Below are 18,234 nucleotides of genomic sequence, written 5' to 3' on the forward strand. Positions count from 1 at the left end.
CCAGTAACAAACAGAGCAATCAGAACACACCTCAGCACCACCAACTGTGCGCAACTTGAGACATTCCTACCACTTCTTAAGGGTGTACCGTGAGATCCACTTACCCAAAACTTTGCTAGATGTTAGCTGAGCATTTCATACAAGAAGCTATTTCACTGCCTGTGAATGTAGTTCATGCTGGCCTACTTCTTTAGGAACTGGTTTCTAAGTATTGGAGGCTGTATCTTGGCCATTAAAGGTTTGATAAACCAACTTTTATCGGAAAAATAGAAGCGTTTGTAAAATTGGAATTTATCAAGGTTTTGCTGTATTTGTAAAACATTTTGGGACCACAAAAAGAAACTTCAATTCAATGCTAAACATTTCAGCATTGAAGACTTAACATCTTAACACCTGTCACTGTGAATTCATACAATTTCTTTCAGTTGATCTCAATTCAGCACTGTGGACTGTTTAATAGTATGGATGATGAAACATGTTCTTCTGGGATTGAATTCCTGCCTGTCTGTTAAAGCAGCAATCAGGAACAGGGCAAGAGCTGAGGGAAGCTGAAGCTGGTCTCCCCTCTCAGTGCATGCTGGCGCTGGAGCAGGGTCAGGCGCAAGCCTGTACTGGGCACTCAGACCAGGGATTTGACCAGAGCTACCATGTGATCCACTCCACAGGCCACATCCACCACCTCCCCCGGCACTGTCACCTGAAACACACCAGGAAGCGCTCCATCACAACAGTCACAAAATAACAAGAAACAGTTACAAAATTAGAGACATTTTTATAGAAATTCACATTAAAACATTTTATACCAATTAAAACAAGTATCATGAAACAAAATCACCTTGACTGCCAGCGAATGTGTGCTCATTTAAAAATATATGTTGTCCAATAGGAAGGTCTTAGCTCATCACAATTGAATAAGCATGTATTTAGACACAAAATGTAATGTTTCAACTGGGGGTCAGACACATTCTGAATCTCACTAATTTGAGCCTAGAAAGTGTTTTTCCTAGATATATGCAAAAATGGAAGTGTGTTGTGTAAACAGAGAGAGACTTAAATCTACCTCCGGACTCAATAACCTTTGTTAAGAAGGTAAATATCGAATGAAAACACAGGAAATAAAAAGATATGTGTGTAAAACCCCTACAGAAAGCCACTGGACACATTGTGGAAAGAACAGGTTACCAAGCCATGTTGCTGAAAACATTTCGAATTCAATGAGTTACTAGGAGCCGGTCGAGCTCGGAGTGTGGAACAGCAGTCCCTGTGTCTTTGTGTTTGAGTTCAATGAGTTACTAGGAGCCGGTCGAGCTCGGAGTGTGGAACAGCAGTCCCTGTGTCTTTGTGTTTGAGTTCAATGAGTTACTAGGAGCCGGTCGAGCTCGGAGTGTGGAACAGCAATTCCTGTGTCTTTGTGTTTGAGTTCAATGAGTTACTAGGAGCCGGTCGAGCTCGGAGTGTGGAACAGCAGTCCCTGTGTCTTTGTGTTTGAGTTCAATGAGTTACTAGGAGCCGGTCGAGCTCGGAGTGTGGAACAGCAGTCCCTGTGTCTTTGTGTTTGAGTTCAATGAGTTACTAGGAGCCGGTCGAGCTCGGAGTGTGGAACAGCAGTCCCTGTGTCTTTGTGTTTGAGTTCAATGAGTTACTAGGAGCCGGTCGAGCTCGGAGTGTGGAACAGCAGTCCCTGTGTCTTTGTGTTTGAGTTCAATGAGTTACTAGGAGCCGGTCGAGCTCGGAGTGTGGAACAGCAGTCCCTGTGTCTTTGTGTTTGAGTTCAATGAGTTACTAGGAGCCGGTCGAGCTCGGAGTGTGGAACAGCAATTCCTGTGTCTTTGTGTTTGAGTTCAATGAGTTACTAGGAGCCGGTCGAGCTCGGAGTGTGGAACAGCAGTCCCTGTGTCTTTGTGTTTGAGTTCAATGAGTTACTAGGAGCCGGTCGAGCTCGGAGTGTGGAACAGCAGTCCCTGCTAACAGACGTATTGGCCCTAAATATCAAAAGCGTCTTTCTACAGTCCAAACCTTTCTGTCAAATGCTGTTTCCATCAAAAAATGAACAACTTTTCAGATGTTTTCCAACAGGTAGAATGAGTACAATTTACATAAAGGTGGGGGAATAACTAGTCAGTATTTAAATGAGAAACCTGTATGTTAATGATGCAAACGGAAGTTTTTTCATAACTTTCAGGTTTTCATCACTTTATTTTTAAGCTTTTTATATTAGTTTTCCAAATTTTCCAATTAAACTGTGTATTTTATTAATTCCAATTTTATTACATTTTTTTTCATTGTTCTATTTTTACAAACTAGCTTTTTAACTTAGTTTGTTCTAATTTTATAATTAAAACCACATTTTTTGTCTCTATTTTAAATGTTATAATTTTTTGTGTGAAGCGCTTTGGGATGCTTGGGATCTATAGGCACTATAGAAATGTGAATTGTATTATTGTACTGTAATAAGAGAGACCCATCACACAGCGTTAACAGAGCGTTGGAGACCCTTCTTACACAGAGAGCGGGTAGGGTTTGGGGTGGGTTATTTAGCCTTGTTGTTGATGATGAATCACTGGAATACTTTAAAAACTGACTTCATAGTTCTGGGTCTCAATCCGATAATGCCTCCTTTGTTAGTAGCTCTCTTACCCGCCATGGGAAATACTGATCATCGGTCTTGCCAATGCCTAGACACCCTCGGATATTCTTCCCCCATACAAAGAGTTCACCGCCATCTGTAAAACACGTCAACTCAGCTTAGAGATTCTCCAAAAAACACATCGCCCTTCATTCCATTGCATTACTTTCATATGAATATATTACAGTACACCTCCATTCATGTATATTACAGTACACCTCCATTCTTCATGTATATTATAGTACACCTCCATTCTTCATGTATATTACAGTACACATCCATTCTTCATGTATATTACAGTACACATCCATTCTTCATGTATATTACAGTACACCTCCATTCTTCATGTATATTACAGTACACATCCATTCTTCATGTATATTACAGTACACCTCCATTCTTCATGTATATTACAGTACACATCCATTCTTCATGTATATTACAGTACACATCCATTCTTCATCAGGGCTTGCAAAATTTTGGTAATGGTACTTGCCCTTCGGGCAGTCCATTGTAGACATTTGGTTGAACAAAAGAAATGTCTAGTTGCCCATAATTGACCTGTGGACTGTGATTTGTACAAAGTAGACTGTACAGTATCTCAGGGTTCATACACTTCTTCAACATCAAAATTTCATACTTTTTCCAGATTTCCATTTGTTTTTCCCAGACTTGTGTTTTAGTTTCTACTAGCTTTTTGATAGTTATCCACATAGGCGGGCAGCCGCAGAGCATTATAGCTTTTTGATCCAGAGCAGAAGTTGCTCCTGGTTTTCTAAAAGTATTATATGGGAGAGATTACTATGGGAGAAATAACAAAAATGAAATTACAAATGTGCAAGCATTATATATTAAAATGTGCAAGTGTCGTGTATTAAGCATATAAAGTGAAATACTAAAGTACACCCTCGCTATAACAACCCTGTTTGGGTCCAAAGCCTTTAACAGCAACGAGACTGTGAATTAAGTAGAATTACAAAAAAGTTTCAGTTTTGTTTCAATTGCAAATGCTAATTAAAATCTTGGTTCCTTATTTAAAAAAATGTAATAATAATAATAATAATAATAATCAATCAGTGTTGCTTTGCCGTGCCGGTTGCATAGAGCTCACGAGACAACATCAGCAGCAGTTTTTTTTTTTTTTTTTTTTTAAAATCAGCATTTAATCGTACAATGAAGACCACATAGCGAGGATGTAAATAGTATCTGCACTGGGCTGATGGTTTGGACCAGAGGCTGTTGCTGCACTCGTACTCTAAGTTACAAGCAAGCACCATACATTTAAAATAAAATTACCGGTACATTTTATTAATCAAATTAAAGAAATGGAAAAAGCGATGTCAACATGCTGTGTGATAAACCTGAGTCAGTGATAATAACTACCTTATTCAATTTTTTATTTTTTTTCCCCCTGGGTTGGGAAATAACATTAATGATTTAATAAAGGTAACAACCAGATAGCAGAATGTGAACCTTGGTGAGCAGAGTACCGCAGCTTGCAATTCCAGCCTGTAACTTTGTTTAAAAAACAACATAGCCTTCAATATAAAAGTACGGCTGTCGTAGTGTCCGTTTTAACCATCGCTTCACTTGAGCAGACACAGTCATGTGACACATACCAGTGCAGCAACTAGATAGATAGGCAATCCTCGCCGGATTCGGACACAAGCAACGTTTACCTGTACATCACCCCGGAAATCACTCCAGCATTACCAATGAAAAACACTGATTCCGCTAAACATGTTTTACCGGGATGATCTGTGAGAGGAATCTCGATTGAGAAGCTGCTGTTTGATTAAAGCACAGAACGTTATCTTGTTATAGAGTAAAAAAAAAATCGGACTGCCCGTCGGGCAAGCAGCCAAAAAAACACGCTGTCCGACAGATTTCTTTGGTTGTCCCAGAACGTCCATCGATTTTACAAGCCCTGTTCATGTATATTATAGTACACCTCCAGTCTTCATGTATATTATAGTACACCTCCAGTCTTCATGGCTTTAGGAAAGGGAGATTGTGTTTAATTAACCCGTTTGGTTTTATTTTTTTGAGGATGCAATATTGACATTGGATAATTGCAAAGCATATGACGTGGTTTATTTCAATTTCCAGAACGCTTTTGACAAAGTCCCACTAAAAGATTAATTCCCAAACTGAATGCAGTAGGGATTCAAGGAAGTGCATGCACTTGGATTAGGGAGTGGGTAACATGTAGAAAACAGAAAGTACTGATTAGAGTAGAAACCTCAGAATGGAGTGTTGTAACCAGTGGAGTTCCACAGGGATCAATATCAGGGTCCTCTGCTCTTCTTAATCTACATTAATGACTTAGATTCTGGTATAGTAAGCAAACTTGTTAAATTTGCAGAGGACACAAAAATAGGAGGAGTGGCAAATACTGTTGCAGCAGCAAAGGTCATTCAAAATGATCCAGACAGCATTCAGAACTGGACAGACACATGGCAAATGACATTTAATAGAGAAAAGTGTAAGGTACTGCACGCAGGCAATATAAATGTGCATTATAAATACCACATGGGAGATACTGAAATTGAAGAAGGAATCTACGAAGAAAAGATCAAGGAGTTCATGACTCAGAAATGTCTTCATCTAGACAATGTGGGGAAGCTATAAAAAGGCCAACAAAGCGCTTGGACATATAGTGAAAAGTGTTGAATTTAAATCAAGAGAAGTAATGTGAAAACTTTACAATGCATTAGTAAGACCTCATATACCTCAGAATATTGTGTTCAGTTCTAGTCACCTCGACCACAAAAATGATATTGCCGATCTAGAAAGAGTGCAAAGAAGAGTGACCACAATTATCCTGGGTTTAAAAGGCATGTTATATGCAGACAGGCTAAAAGAACTGAATCTATTCAGTCTTGAACAAAGAAGACTATGCAGCGATCATATTCAAGCATTCAAAATTCTAAAAGGTACTGACAATGTCGACCCATTGATCAACAGAAAAAAATCCATAATGTCAAAGTGAAAAATAAAATCTACAAATTGTTCTAAATTAATTACAAATACAAAACAGAAAATAATTGATTGCATAAGTATTCACCCCCTTGAGTCAATATTTGGTAGAGGCACCTTTGGCAGCAATTACAGCCATGAGTCTATTTGGATAAGTCTCTACAAGCTTTACACATCTGGACACTGCAATTTTTGCCCATTCTTCTTTGCAAAATTGCTCAAGCTCCGTCAAGTTGGATGGGGACCTTTGGTGAACAGCAATTTACAACTCTATCCACATATTCTCAATTGGATTGAGGTCCGGGCATTGACTGGGCCACTCCAGGACATTGACCTTTTAGTTTTTAACCTACTCCAGTGTGGCTTTGGCTGTATGTTTGGGGTCACTGTCCCAGGTCTCGTGCAGACTTCAGCAGGTTTTCCTCCAGGATTTCTCTGTACTTTGCTGCATCCATTTTGTCCTCTATCTTCACGAGCTTTCCAGGCCCTGGCGCATCCCCATAGTATGATGATGCCACCACCATGCTTCACGGTAGTGATGGTGTTCTCAGGATGATGTGCGGTGTTAGGCTTGTGCCAAACAGTGCTTAGCGTTGAGGCCAAAAAGTTTTATTTTGGTCTCATCAGACCATAGAATCTTCTTCCACTTGGTCTCAGAGTCTCCAACATGCCTTCTGGCAAACTCTAGCCGAGATTTTATGTGTTTTTTTCAACAATGGCTTTCTTTTTGCCACTCTCCCATAAAAGCCAGTTTTGTGAAGTACCCAGGCCATTGTTGCCGTATGCCCAGTGTCTCCCAGCTCAGCCATGGAAGATTGTAACTCCTTTACAGTTGCCATAGGCCCCTTGGTGGCCTCCCTGAGTAGTGCCCTTCTCGTCCGGATACTCAGTTTTTGAGGACGGCCTGTTCTAGACAGATTCACAGTTGTGACAAATTCTCTCCATTTCTTAATAAAGGACTTTACTGTGCTCCGGGGGATATTCAATGCCTTGGAAATGTTCTTATATCCTACCCGATTGGTGCTTTTGAAGAACCTTATTCTGGATTTGCTTTGAATGTTCCTTCGTCTTCATGATGTAGTTTTTGTTAGGAAACTAGCTTAATAAAGGGTTGGAGAAAGGGAAATCACTAACAGCCCAAAGGATGGACCCCCGGTTCCCCACTAAAGACTCCTACATGTATAGACAGACATAGAACCACCAATGCATACAGAAAACAAAGAAAAAGAGAAAACATTTAACATGACAAAGGGGTTAGTAAGTTTCTCCCTACTAACTATGTGTAGACCCTCCGCACAGTGGAAAAAACCGCCCCCCCCAATTACTTTTCAGGGGGAAATCGTTGGTGGCCAAGCCGGAAAGATCGTCCCCACTCCGGACATACCAGCAATGGTGGAGAGAGGGGGTATTTCGATTGAGGAAGAACGAATGTAAGAGCAACTGCTGATGAGGTCCAGCGCCTCGTATTTTTGATTAGATGCTGGTTAATTTTTGCTCTTGCTGCTGATGTGGCTGCCCCAATTCTGAATGAAAAGGAGTGTAGAATTGCAGGGGAAGTCCTGCTCTGGAAACCAAAGTGGAGAGATGAGAAGTGAACCAATGCCTTGATACAACAGACCGGCTTATACTGATGAACAGGGGGTCAAAGATGAAATGGGTTTGCGCTCTGCAGTGTACTTCTGCATAGAAGCATATGGGCATAGAGGAGAGTCTTTTTCTTTAATTTTTTTTGAAAGCTAAATACATTGGCTTTGCCAAAGCTGACACGTTTTTGAAATGCGTAGGAAGAGACTGTAGCTAGTGCTCGATCCTTTGTGTGTGCTATGAAAGCCTTGGTCCAGTCCTGGTTGAATGGAGTCGGATTAACCCTGCTTTGGGAACAGAAAGTTAGATAAGTAACCCCGCCTGTACAGTACGAGGATCTGGCAGAGCGAGCGAGTGCTGAAGCCATATAAGCATGTAGTTTGCCGATAGCTGGGTTCAGCTGAAGATCATATGATTGAACTGGGGGGTCGCTGCTGGAGTTGGCAGGGCTGTAGAAACCAGATGATGAAATCTGGAAATCTGTAAACGAGAAAGAGCATCTGCTGGATTATTGTAAATGCCCAGAAGATGGCAAGCTTGATTTGAAAATTATTAGATACTGAAATCCATATTAGCCACCACAATACTTGCATAACAGGGGAACTGGAACAGCCTTTGATAATAATATGCTCTGTAGATATGTTATCACAGTAGAAAAATATTGATTTAGACCAAAGATTAACTGAGCTGCCACGACTACTGGGTAAATTTCAAGAAGAGCTGTGGATTTTTGATGAGGTGATTTTTGATAAGACACTTGATTTCCATAGGCCATACACTGGAAAACCATTGATTGTTTAAGAGACCTCTGAATCCCAAAAATGAGGCATTCGTAAACAAAGCCAGGTCGTGTAGTGCTGAAATATAATCATTATAGAACATAGACAGGCCATTCCAATGCTGTATAAGAGCGGATGACCTTTTAATGTCTTTCCTAGCTTCTGATGAAATATTGATGTAGGAGTCCAAGTTTTTTGCTGACGATGCAAGAGCAAGTAATCTAGATATAAAAGTCCTCCCCGGGGGATAATGCGAATGTCAAAGTTGAAGTGACCCAGCAAAGAGCAGTGCGAGTCTCCTGATTGTTTTACTGATCTGGAAGTTCTTTGTTAGAAAACGAATGTGACTGAGTTTTGACACAGGGAGGCTGGCTTTGAACTTTTCTTTGTCCAGTATGATTCCTAGAAATCCCAGAGAATGAAGGGGGGTGATTGTTTTTTCTTCAGAAAGCGGGACGCCAACTTCTTCAAATAAACTCTTAAGATTAGTGATCTCTTCGGCTGGCGGATCTGAGGGACGAGATATCAATAGAAAATCAGTAGGTGGAACAAAAATGGAACATGGTATGCATTAAGTATCCAGCATTTCTGAAAGAGTATCGAATATCTTCAGACTGCTGTGGCAGCCAAAAGTTAACTGAGTAACAAAATAAAACTTTCCTTCCCAGCATATTCCAAACAGGTGGTGAAAAGAAGAATGGATTGGTGTTGCAGTAGCGAGGTTGTACATGGGAGGCTCTACTGAAGGTACGGCAGAACCAGAAGTGACTGTAGCTGCCACTAGTGTGTTTACTGCAGGAATGATAGAGAATACTGAAAGCGCTGAACTTTGCTTCTCTTGCTCAACGTTAGACACCCATTTATCCAAATCACTCAGTTTGTTACTGGCTGAAGATAATGTGTCGGCGAATGGCTGCATGAATGCTCTTATTTCGTGAAATATCAGGGAGTGCTCTTGCTGAATTTCACTGGATAGAGCAGCTGTGGGGATGTCTTGCTCTGGTGCGGACTGCCTGATCTCTAGTTGGAGCCGCTGAACAACCCAAGTGCGGCTGGGGAGCTTTCTTGGGTGGAAAAACTGGTTCAGCTGAGATGGAATTACAGAAAAGAAGAAAAAGTGATTCTCGATTGCTCCCTGCTGGGATCGCACTTCAATTTTTTAGAAGGGTCTTTATGAGCTTGCTGAGCGCCTAGTCATTCCAGAACAGTCGCTCCAGAGATGCATCCTGAACACAGAGTTGCTTGGATCAGAGGAGATTAATTCCTTGGCTGGCAGGTAGAGACAAAGTATCCCGGTCAGGAGGTACCTGTTCAGAACTTACGGAGACACCAGACGGAGAGAAGAATGGTGGGCTGATCGGATCCTGGTTTGAAGCTGCAGGAGAATGCTCTGCTACAGACAAGAAATCCTGAAAATCCTCTTAATCCGAGGAAGAGAGTTGCTGCGAGCACTCCATATTAATGCTTCTTCTGCTGATGAGCAATCAGATGTATGTCTTGCAATCCGCTTAGATGACTACACAGAGGTGACTAATGGTTTACAGAGAGTAGATTTGATTGATGAAAGGAGATGATAAGATAGAAGGGAGCCTTGCTTCCACCCCCAGAAGCACCCAGAATAGGTTATCATATATTTAGTTTTTTGCAATGTCTGGTGATTATATCTCCCTCGCCCGCAGGAGCGCGAAGGTCAATGCAGTTCTCTATACGAGAACCCAGCCAAGATCAGCAACTTGGCGCAGCCAGGATTTAAACCAGCAAGCTCCAGTGTTGACACCCTGAACCTTTGCTAGTTGTTATATTAGCAGTAACACAGTCTTGCAGTAGTCACATCCCCACTGGAGTATATTCTGGATTGCGATTATAAGATCTGTCTCACCTGTTATGGCTGCAAAGTGGTTTAGCCCACAGCGGATCTGCGTCACGGCAATGTTGGGGTTAAACTCTGAGCAGCCCAGCAAAGTGGGTGGGATCATCTCAGGGGTCCTGGACTCGGATAGGTTGGGCCCCTTCCCCAGAATTCCATAGCCCCACACAAACACCTGCCCACTCTCTGCAGAGAGTTGAGAGATAAAGCATTAGTCACTGTAACATCATAGGAAAACAAATAAAGGACTTAAAGTGAACCCCCTGCAAAGTTTACAAGAAAGATGATCTTTGCTGTGTCCCATGTTGTCCGTATCGCAGTGTTATATATTTTTAAACATACTGCTGGCTCTTAAAAACTGAATCACAACTCATGGGTCAACTGGGCAACACATTTGTCATCATTCACTCAAGAGTTCACCAGGAGAGAAATAAAAAGTCTCTTCTAATGCAGTGTATCCAGATCACGCTCCCTCCTGCAACAAGGCTGGTTCAAAATTTCATTTCACTCAGAGCACCAGCATTGTTGCAGGAGGGAGCATGAACTGGATACAGTGTTTAAAAATTAAAAGTAAAAAAAAAGAAATTCCCTTGTTGCTGTATCTATGTGTGAAAAAAAAAAAATCTAAACTACCGTGAATATGTTGAAAAAACAATTGTGATATGGACAACGTGGGATACAGCAACATTTTCCGTAGCGCTTTAAAACATGTAGAACAAATTAGCTGTATAAAAACGTAATAATTCTTTCAGCCGCATATTTGGTTTCCAATTCTTTTTTTTTTTTTTTTTTTTTTTTTTTAAAGAGTGACCAATTATTATTTTTATTTACTTTCCCCCCAATTCTGTTTTTTCTCTTTCCCTCAGCGAGCCCCCACACAGCACAGACGCTCTGAGAGCACGTGAGCGTCCTCCCATCTCACAAGCCTGAAGCCAGGATTGCTTTTATGCCGAGCAATGCAGAGCAAAGGTGGGCAGTCTACCAATCCCGGAGAACAGAGACCAGCCCTCTTATCCACTCTGAATGTTCCCGGTGTGTGGCCAATAGAGTTCACTGTTGCACGATGAGGAGAAGCAGCCCCTGTGGTTTCCCATCCCCCACCCCGGGAGCAGCAGCCAATGTGACTCCCCCCTCGGGGTCCCCAGCAAAGTTCAGCCTCTTTGCACAGCCCGGACGCAAACTGGTACCATCCAAGCTGTGTGACTCATCCTGCACTCCCCGCGGCATCGCTTTAACTGGATGAGCCACGCGAGGGCCCTCTGCTTTCCAATTCTAGTCTCTGTTTTATCACATCCTGGAAACTTAGGGTGTGTTCATACTGTGTCCATTTAGAACAGTGGTGGCAACTGAGATGAATGGAAAGGCAGCAGGTGTGACCTTAAACCCCTAAAAACGTAACACATCCAAATGACAGAAACCACCAAAAAAAAGCCTCTTCTGACGCAGTGTATAATACACAGATAAAGAAATCATCAACGTTACCATTTCAATTTAATAACAAATATAATTAAAAGTAATAGATGTGCAGGTCCCTTTCCAGTACAAAATGTAACCATTACCGAATGGGTTATAATCTCTTAATATTTAAGAAAAATAAAACACAGAAATATCTTGCTTGCATAAGTATTCAACCCCTGTGCTGTGGAAGCTCCCAGTTTGCACCGATGAAAGAAATTGCCCTAACAAGGACACAATTACCTTACCATTGGCCTCCACCTGTGAACCATTAAAGTTGCTGTCACATTTTCTGGATAAAAACCCCACTGTTGAAGGATCATTGGTAAGGCTGTGTATCTGAAGAAAAATGAAGTCCAAAGAGCATTCTACAGAAGTTAGAGATAAAGTAATACAAATGCACAGATTAGGGAAAAGGTACAAAATAATATCCAAGTGAGCACAGTTGGATCAATAATCAGGAAGTAGAAGGTGCATCACACCACCCAGGCACTGCCAAGAAAAGGCCGTCCCTCAAAATTCAGCGCTCAAACAAGAAGGAGACTTGTGAGAGAAGCCACAGAGAGCCCAACAATCACTTTGAAGGAGCTACAGAGTTCAGTGGTTGGGAATGGAGTAATGGTGCACCAGTCAACCATATCAAGAGCTCTGCATAACACTGGCCTGTATGGGAGGGTGGCAAGTACCATCTGAAAGCATGTCTGGAGTTTGCCAGAAAGCATGACCCAGCTGCGATGTGGGAAAAGGTTTTGTGGTTAGATGAGACCAAGATAGAGCTTTTTGGCCAAAACATAAAGCGCTATGTGTGGCGCAAACCTAACACTGCCCATGCCTCAAGACACACCATCCCTACAGTGAAGTACGGTGGTAGCAGCATCATGCTGTGGGGATGCTTCTCATCAGCAGGGACTGAGCATCTTGTTACAACTGAAGGAAGAATGGATGGAGCAAAATACAGGAAAAAACTGCAAGAGAATCTGCTTCAGTCCGCTAAAAAACTGAAGCTTGGGAAGAAATTCACCAATTTCAAGAGGACAATGATCCCAAGCACAAGGTCGAAGCAACATTGGAATGACTCATGAACAAAAAAGTGAATGTCCTACAGTGGCCCAGTCAAAGTCCTGATCTCAATCCCATTGAGAATCTGTGGCACTATTTGAAAATTGCAGTCCACAAGCATCGTCAAACCAACCTGAACAATTTGTAATTACAATTACCATTTGTAATTCAGTAATATGTGAGAATTGGTCAGGGGTCTGAATACTTTTGCAAGGTACTATATATATATATATATATATATATATATATATATATATATACACACACACACACACACACACACACACACACTGAGTACAAAACATTAGGAACACCTGCTCTTTCCATGAAATTGACGAGGTGCTATGATCCCTTATTGATGTAACCTGTTAAATACACTTCAATCAGTGTAGATGAAGGGGAGACAGGTTAAAGAAGGATTTTTAAGCCTTGACACAATTGAGACATGGATTGTGTATGTGTGCCATTCAGAAGGTAAATGGGCAAGACAAAAGGTTTAAGTGCCTTTGAACGAAGTATGGTAGTAGGTGCCAGGTGTGCCGGTTTGAGTGTGTCAAGAACTGCAAAACTGTTGGGTTTTTCACGCTCAGCAGTGTCCCGTGTGTATCAAGGATGGTCCACCACCCAAAAGACATCCAGCCAACGGCAGGCCAGTGGTCAAAAATGGCTCATTGATGAAAGAGGCCAAAGGAGGCTGACAAGAACCGTGCAGAGCAACAGACGGGCTACAGTTAGTCAACTGACAGTCCAGTACAACACTGGTGCCGAAAGACCCATAAAAGAATGCACAACTCGTTGTACCTTGACACGAATGGGGTATGGCAGCCGAAGACCTAACAGAGTTCCACTTCTTTCAGCAAAACACAAGAAACTATGGTTGCAGTGGGTTAAGGAACAAAAACACTGGACACTAGAGGATTGTTAAAACATTGCCTGGTCTGATGAATCCCAGTTCCTGCTGTTTCACGCTGATGGGAGGATTAGGGTATGGAGAAAACCACATGCGTACATGCATCCATCATGTCGCGTGTCAACATTGCAGGCTGGTGGTGTGATGGTGTGGGGTGTTTTCATGGCACACATTGGGTCCCTTGATAAAAGTGGAGCAATGTTTAAATGCCAAAGGATATCTGAACATCATTGCCAATCAGGTGCATCCCTTCATGGCAGCAGTGTATCCATCTGCTAATGGATTTTTTCAGCAGGATAATGCCCCATGCCACAAGGCTAGGATTGTCCAAGAATGGTTCCACGAACATGACAGTGAATTCAGCTTACTGCAGTGGTTTGCCCAGTCACCAGAACCAACTGAGCATCTGTGGGATGAGACGGAACGAGCTGTTCGGAGTAGAGATCCACTACCAGCCAACTTGCCAACTGTGGGAAGCACTGGAGTCAACATGGGCCAGCATCCCTGTGGAACACTTCTGACAGTATCTATCTATCTATCTACCTATATATTTTTTATATATTATTTTTATGTTATTTTTATTCAGTTTTCATTGTTTTCTGCTTGTTATTCAGAAACCCAGGACTCATAGGTGTCTGTTTTTATCTGTACAGACAGTGCCTGTGCAGCTGTCTGGTCTTTCTGTCAGCTTTTGTGCTATAGAGACACGGCTAATGTCTTTTTAGCTACACCATACTGTAGAATTGGCAGGAGCCTGCTCAACCGGGAATATTCCGACTGTCTCTTTGCCGTTGCTGTGTCTGCTTTTTGCTTCACTGACAATGAAGGCTACTAGATTATTCTAGTAATGTGATTTGAATCCCCTGTCTGTTTAACAGTGCGTGCTTGCAGTTGCCAGTGGCTTTTTCAGGTCTTTACAAGCCACGTGTCCTGGTTACAGAGCCGGTACCACTCTGTGCCAGAGCGGTACCAAAGTCAGTACCAGTAATCTGGTTCATACCAGACTTGGTACCACTGACCTGGTAAGGCCAAGTTCAGCACCAAGACCATTACCAGTGCTCCATGTTTGTGCACTCTGTGTACACAACCATTTTCAGCAGCACTCAGTTTACTGTCTGTTCTTGTGTGCATACATTGCACATCTGAACTGTTTTTTCAACCTTGCACCATGCCTGTGTTTCACCTTTGTGCTGTTGCAAGATAAATATTCCAGCAGAGGATAAGCACGACAGGAGCATCTACTGTCTGGAAAAGGAGCATGCAGAAGGAGCAGTCAAAGACTTCAGCTCTTGAACGTCTTGTGCTAATTCCAAGGACCACTGTACTAGGGATCATTCTGCATCACTGATGCCAGTACAGCATCCAGACTCGCCCTATTCATCCCCTGCAGTGCAGTCAACAGAGCCCCTACTCTCTGTTACACTGGGAGTTAGGAGGCAACCCTCTAGGGGTAGGAGCAGGACTAAGAGCTCATGCTCCTATAAATCCTCCTCTTCATCCCTTGGCTCAGAGAGCTCCCCCTCTCGTCCGCCAAGGAAAAGGGACAGAAGCCACCATAGCAGGCATTCTGGCAATACTGACCCCCCTTGCTGCCTCAGTCCCCATGGGATATACTGCAAGACCTTTTTAATGAAGGGAAATCTTCCTCCACTCTTAAGGCTGACCTGGCAGCTATATCAGTTTGCAATATTAAAATTGACCCCATCTCCCCTGGAGCACATTTCGGGTGTTCGGAGGTTAAGACCCCCTGAAAGGATCTTGTCCCTCGCTGGCGGCTCACTGTAGTGCTGGAGGCACTTACAAAACCGTCATTTGAGCCCCTACATTCAGCAGAGCTGAAATTCCTGTCCTGCTTGCTATTACTTCTGCTAAGCGGGTAGGTGAAGCATGTATTCTCAACTGCGAAAGCCTGTTTGTTTTTTGCAGAGGCCAGAACTAAGTTTACCCTCCACACTAATCCTGCTTTTCTCCCTTGAAGCATTTCAGCTTTCCCTATCAACCACTTAGTGGATCTGGATGATTTTTATCCACCTCCTTTCCAGTCTGACAGTGAGAGAAAGCTCTTTGATCTCTGTCCACCTAGGGCGTTGGCGTAATATGTTCACCGCACCCAGAACTGGCTGCAATCCGAGCACTCGTTCATTTGCTTCGGGTCTAAGTTCTACGGACAAGTCCTAAACAGCAGCTGTCGTGTAGTTAGCCACACACATCTTTGGACTTCTAGTGTTAAATGCTTGGGTTACTCAGTGTAAACCACTTGTCTTGTGGTTTAAATCCTAGCTTTCAAACAGACGATTCTGTTCTCAGACCAGTTTTGTTTTCCCTATACATGCTGACCTTGGGCAATATTGTCCATAGACATGAGGTCAATTTTCATTGTTATGCTGAAAACACTATATTTGTCTCTAAAAGTGGGTGACACTTTATCTTCAAATATTCTGACTACCTGCCTCGCTGATATTAAGCTACGGATGTCGGACAACTTTTTATTGTTAAAATTCAGATAAAACAGAGGCAATGCTTTTGGGATCAAAGAGTCAAGTAAACAATACAAATCCATGTATGTTTCCAGCGGACCGCTTCCCTTACTCGCTGAAAGCTGAAATGAGGAACTTTTCAGGTATCCCAAGCCAGGGTTTAAACAAGAACCAAAACATTTTAACATATTTCCCCTGTGCTAGCAGCTCTGCATTGTTTCCTTGTGCAGTCTAGGACTGATTTTAAGGTCCTACTCTTAACCTATAAAGCCCTGAATGGACCCTTAAAGGATCTTTTAGTCCATTATATTCCTGGGAGGCCTCTCCGATCCCAGGATCCTAGGCTGCTTACTGTCCCAGGGCTTAAGAAACACACAGGGTCAGAGTGTTCAGCTGTAGGGCCCGGTGCTCTGGAACGCGCTGCTCTAAAGAGAGGCCTCAACCGCTGCAATTTTTAAGTCAAGATTGAAAACCTATTTTTATGATCCATCGTTTTTGTTTCTACCGTTTTTTATATAATATATATATATATATATATATACACATACATACATACATACATACATACATACATACACACACACACACATACACACACTACAGTTTTATTACGGTTTTTGCAGTATTATCATTGTTTTCTGTTAAGTGTCTTGAGGTGGCTCCGAGCACTATACAAATAAAGTTTGATTTGATTAAAGTTTGATTTGATATATGCCATGGACCATTAATTCAGTCCTCGGCCAGAATGCTAACGGCAGTTTATCTTCATTTTTAGCACATCTGCCAGTGCTGCTAGTCCTTCACTTGCAACAGCCTGGGTACTGTACCCATATGGTAATGGTTACATTTTGTACTTGAAAGGGAACATTAGGTTATTATCATACAATTACTCAACCAGCCCGTCACAATGCAGCTTTCAGCTGGGAAGCACGCAGAAGCATCTCGTCATAGAAGATAATGCTATGAACCATGCTGAGCTTAAACTTTTTAAAAATAAGTTTTAAGGATGATGAAAATCCGGGAAAAAAAAAATAAGAGATGGAATCCGCATGCCACAATGATGAGTTTACATTTTGTATATCCTGCTTGTTATGGCTTTAAAGTAATAGTCTGAAAAAATAAAACTATAGAAAAATGAGAAATGGGAGTGAGAAAGAATGATTATAAACAGAGTAAAACGGATATGTGAAAAAGATGTGTCCAGAGATTGAAACAATGTGGCAGTGAAGTGGTCAGGATCGTTTAGACACTGCGGTAATGAAACTTCTCTGATAAAAATCAGAGATTACTGCAGTGTACCAAATATAAGAGACCATGTCAAATCGAGTTTACTGTATCACTGAAAATAGTTTAACCAGTAAAAGACTGACTAAACGTTGAATCTATTAAACATGCATTTGGAGCCTTGCAAATACGGGTCAGCCCTACAAGATGACTCATAAAAGTTGATAAGTTAAACAAGACACAACTTGGACAAACCTGTCATCCACTGTTATTGCAGTACGAACTATACTGACCATTCCTGTGGATAGCACACCAAACTGAAGGCTTCGGGTTACATGACGAGTTGCCATTATTTGTTTCTTGTAGCTGGTTTCACAAATGCGAGTTTACACAGTAGAGTGGGTTGTGTCAGGGAGCTCACCGTTCAACACTGCAACCTGAGTCCCTCCACAGGCAGCCTGCTGCACCCTCCCCACACCCGGCAAGGGGAGCAGCCGCGGAGTGCTCAACTGAACAGAGACAGGGAAAGGGTGGTTTGAGTCTTTTCCACACAATATGACAATATTAATATTGGACTACTAGACATTGTGACCCTGGAGGGAGTCCAACAACCAGACTAATTCCAGGGCTTAATGGACTGAGCTGAACCACTTAACCTGTTTTTCCTGGAACAAAGAAGTAGGGGGGACAATCTTAAAAGGGGTTGACACAGTTAACCTGAAGCAATACTTTAAATGCAGTACAGAAACCAGGACCAGAGGATACAGTTAGAAATGAAGTAGAGACAGACTTGGGACAGAAGAAAGGAGACACTTCTTCTCACTGAGAGTAGGCAGTGTATGGAATGGGCTACCTAGTCATGTTGTTGAGGCACATCCTTTAAGATCCAACTTGGCAAAGTTCTGAGATCAATCAGCTACTAGGAAACCAGGCCCCCAATCATTCATATTTTTTCATATGTTCTTAAGACAGCAGCTTTAGAGAAGGGCATATCCAAACTCCCAGTCAAAAGTCAAAAGTTCAGAGTACACAGAACTAACAAAATAATTCCAGGAACTTGTTTAGAAGTTCCTAGTATCTCATATCATACTACTTCACCTGGGAGGCTATTCCATGCATTCCAGGGATGGAAAGAAGACATTGCAAAGCAGTTTAATAGTACACCTGAGCTTGTTACCTGTACATGGTGGGCTTATCAAGCTCATATTAAAACCAACGTGGGTAATACTGCTATGCAATAGGAGTTTATTTCCACCCCTGCATTCATACATTCT

At 42.1% G+C, this 18,234-nt stretch overlaps 1 protein-coding gene across 1 annotated transcript; it reads right to left on the minus strand.

The window, feature by feature from the left end:
* Positions 1-290: 290 nt before the first annotated feature.
* LOC121308459 (RCC1-like G exchanging factor-like protein) lies at positions 291-17,535 on the minus strand (the record flags this gene model as incomplete). Its single annotated transcript, XM_041240872.1, has 4 exons — positions 291-697; positions 2,638-2,723; positions 9,848-10,021; positions 17,382-17,535. Coding segments are annotated over 4 exons (492 nt in total), but the record flags the coding sequence as incomplete, so codon positions are not given.
* Between the last annotated feature and the right edge of the window lie 699 nt (positions 17,536-18,234).

Source organism: Polyodon spathula, unplaced genomic scaffold, assembly GCF_017654505.1.
Source record: "Polyodon spathula isolate WHYD16114869_AA unplaced genomic scaffold, ASM1765450v1 scaffolds_710, whole genome shotgun sequence".
NCBI lineage: Eukaryota > Metazoa > Chordata > Actinopteri > Acipenseriformes > Polyodontidae > Polyodon > Polyodon spathula.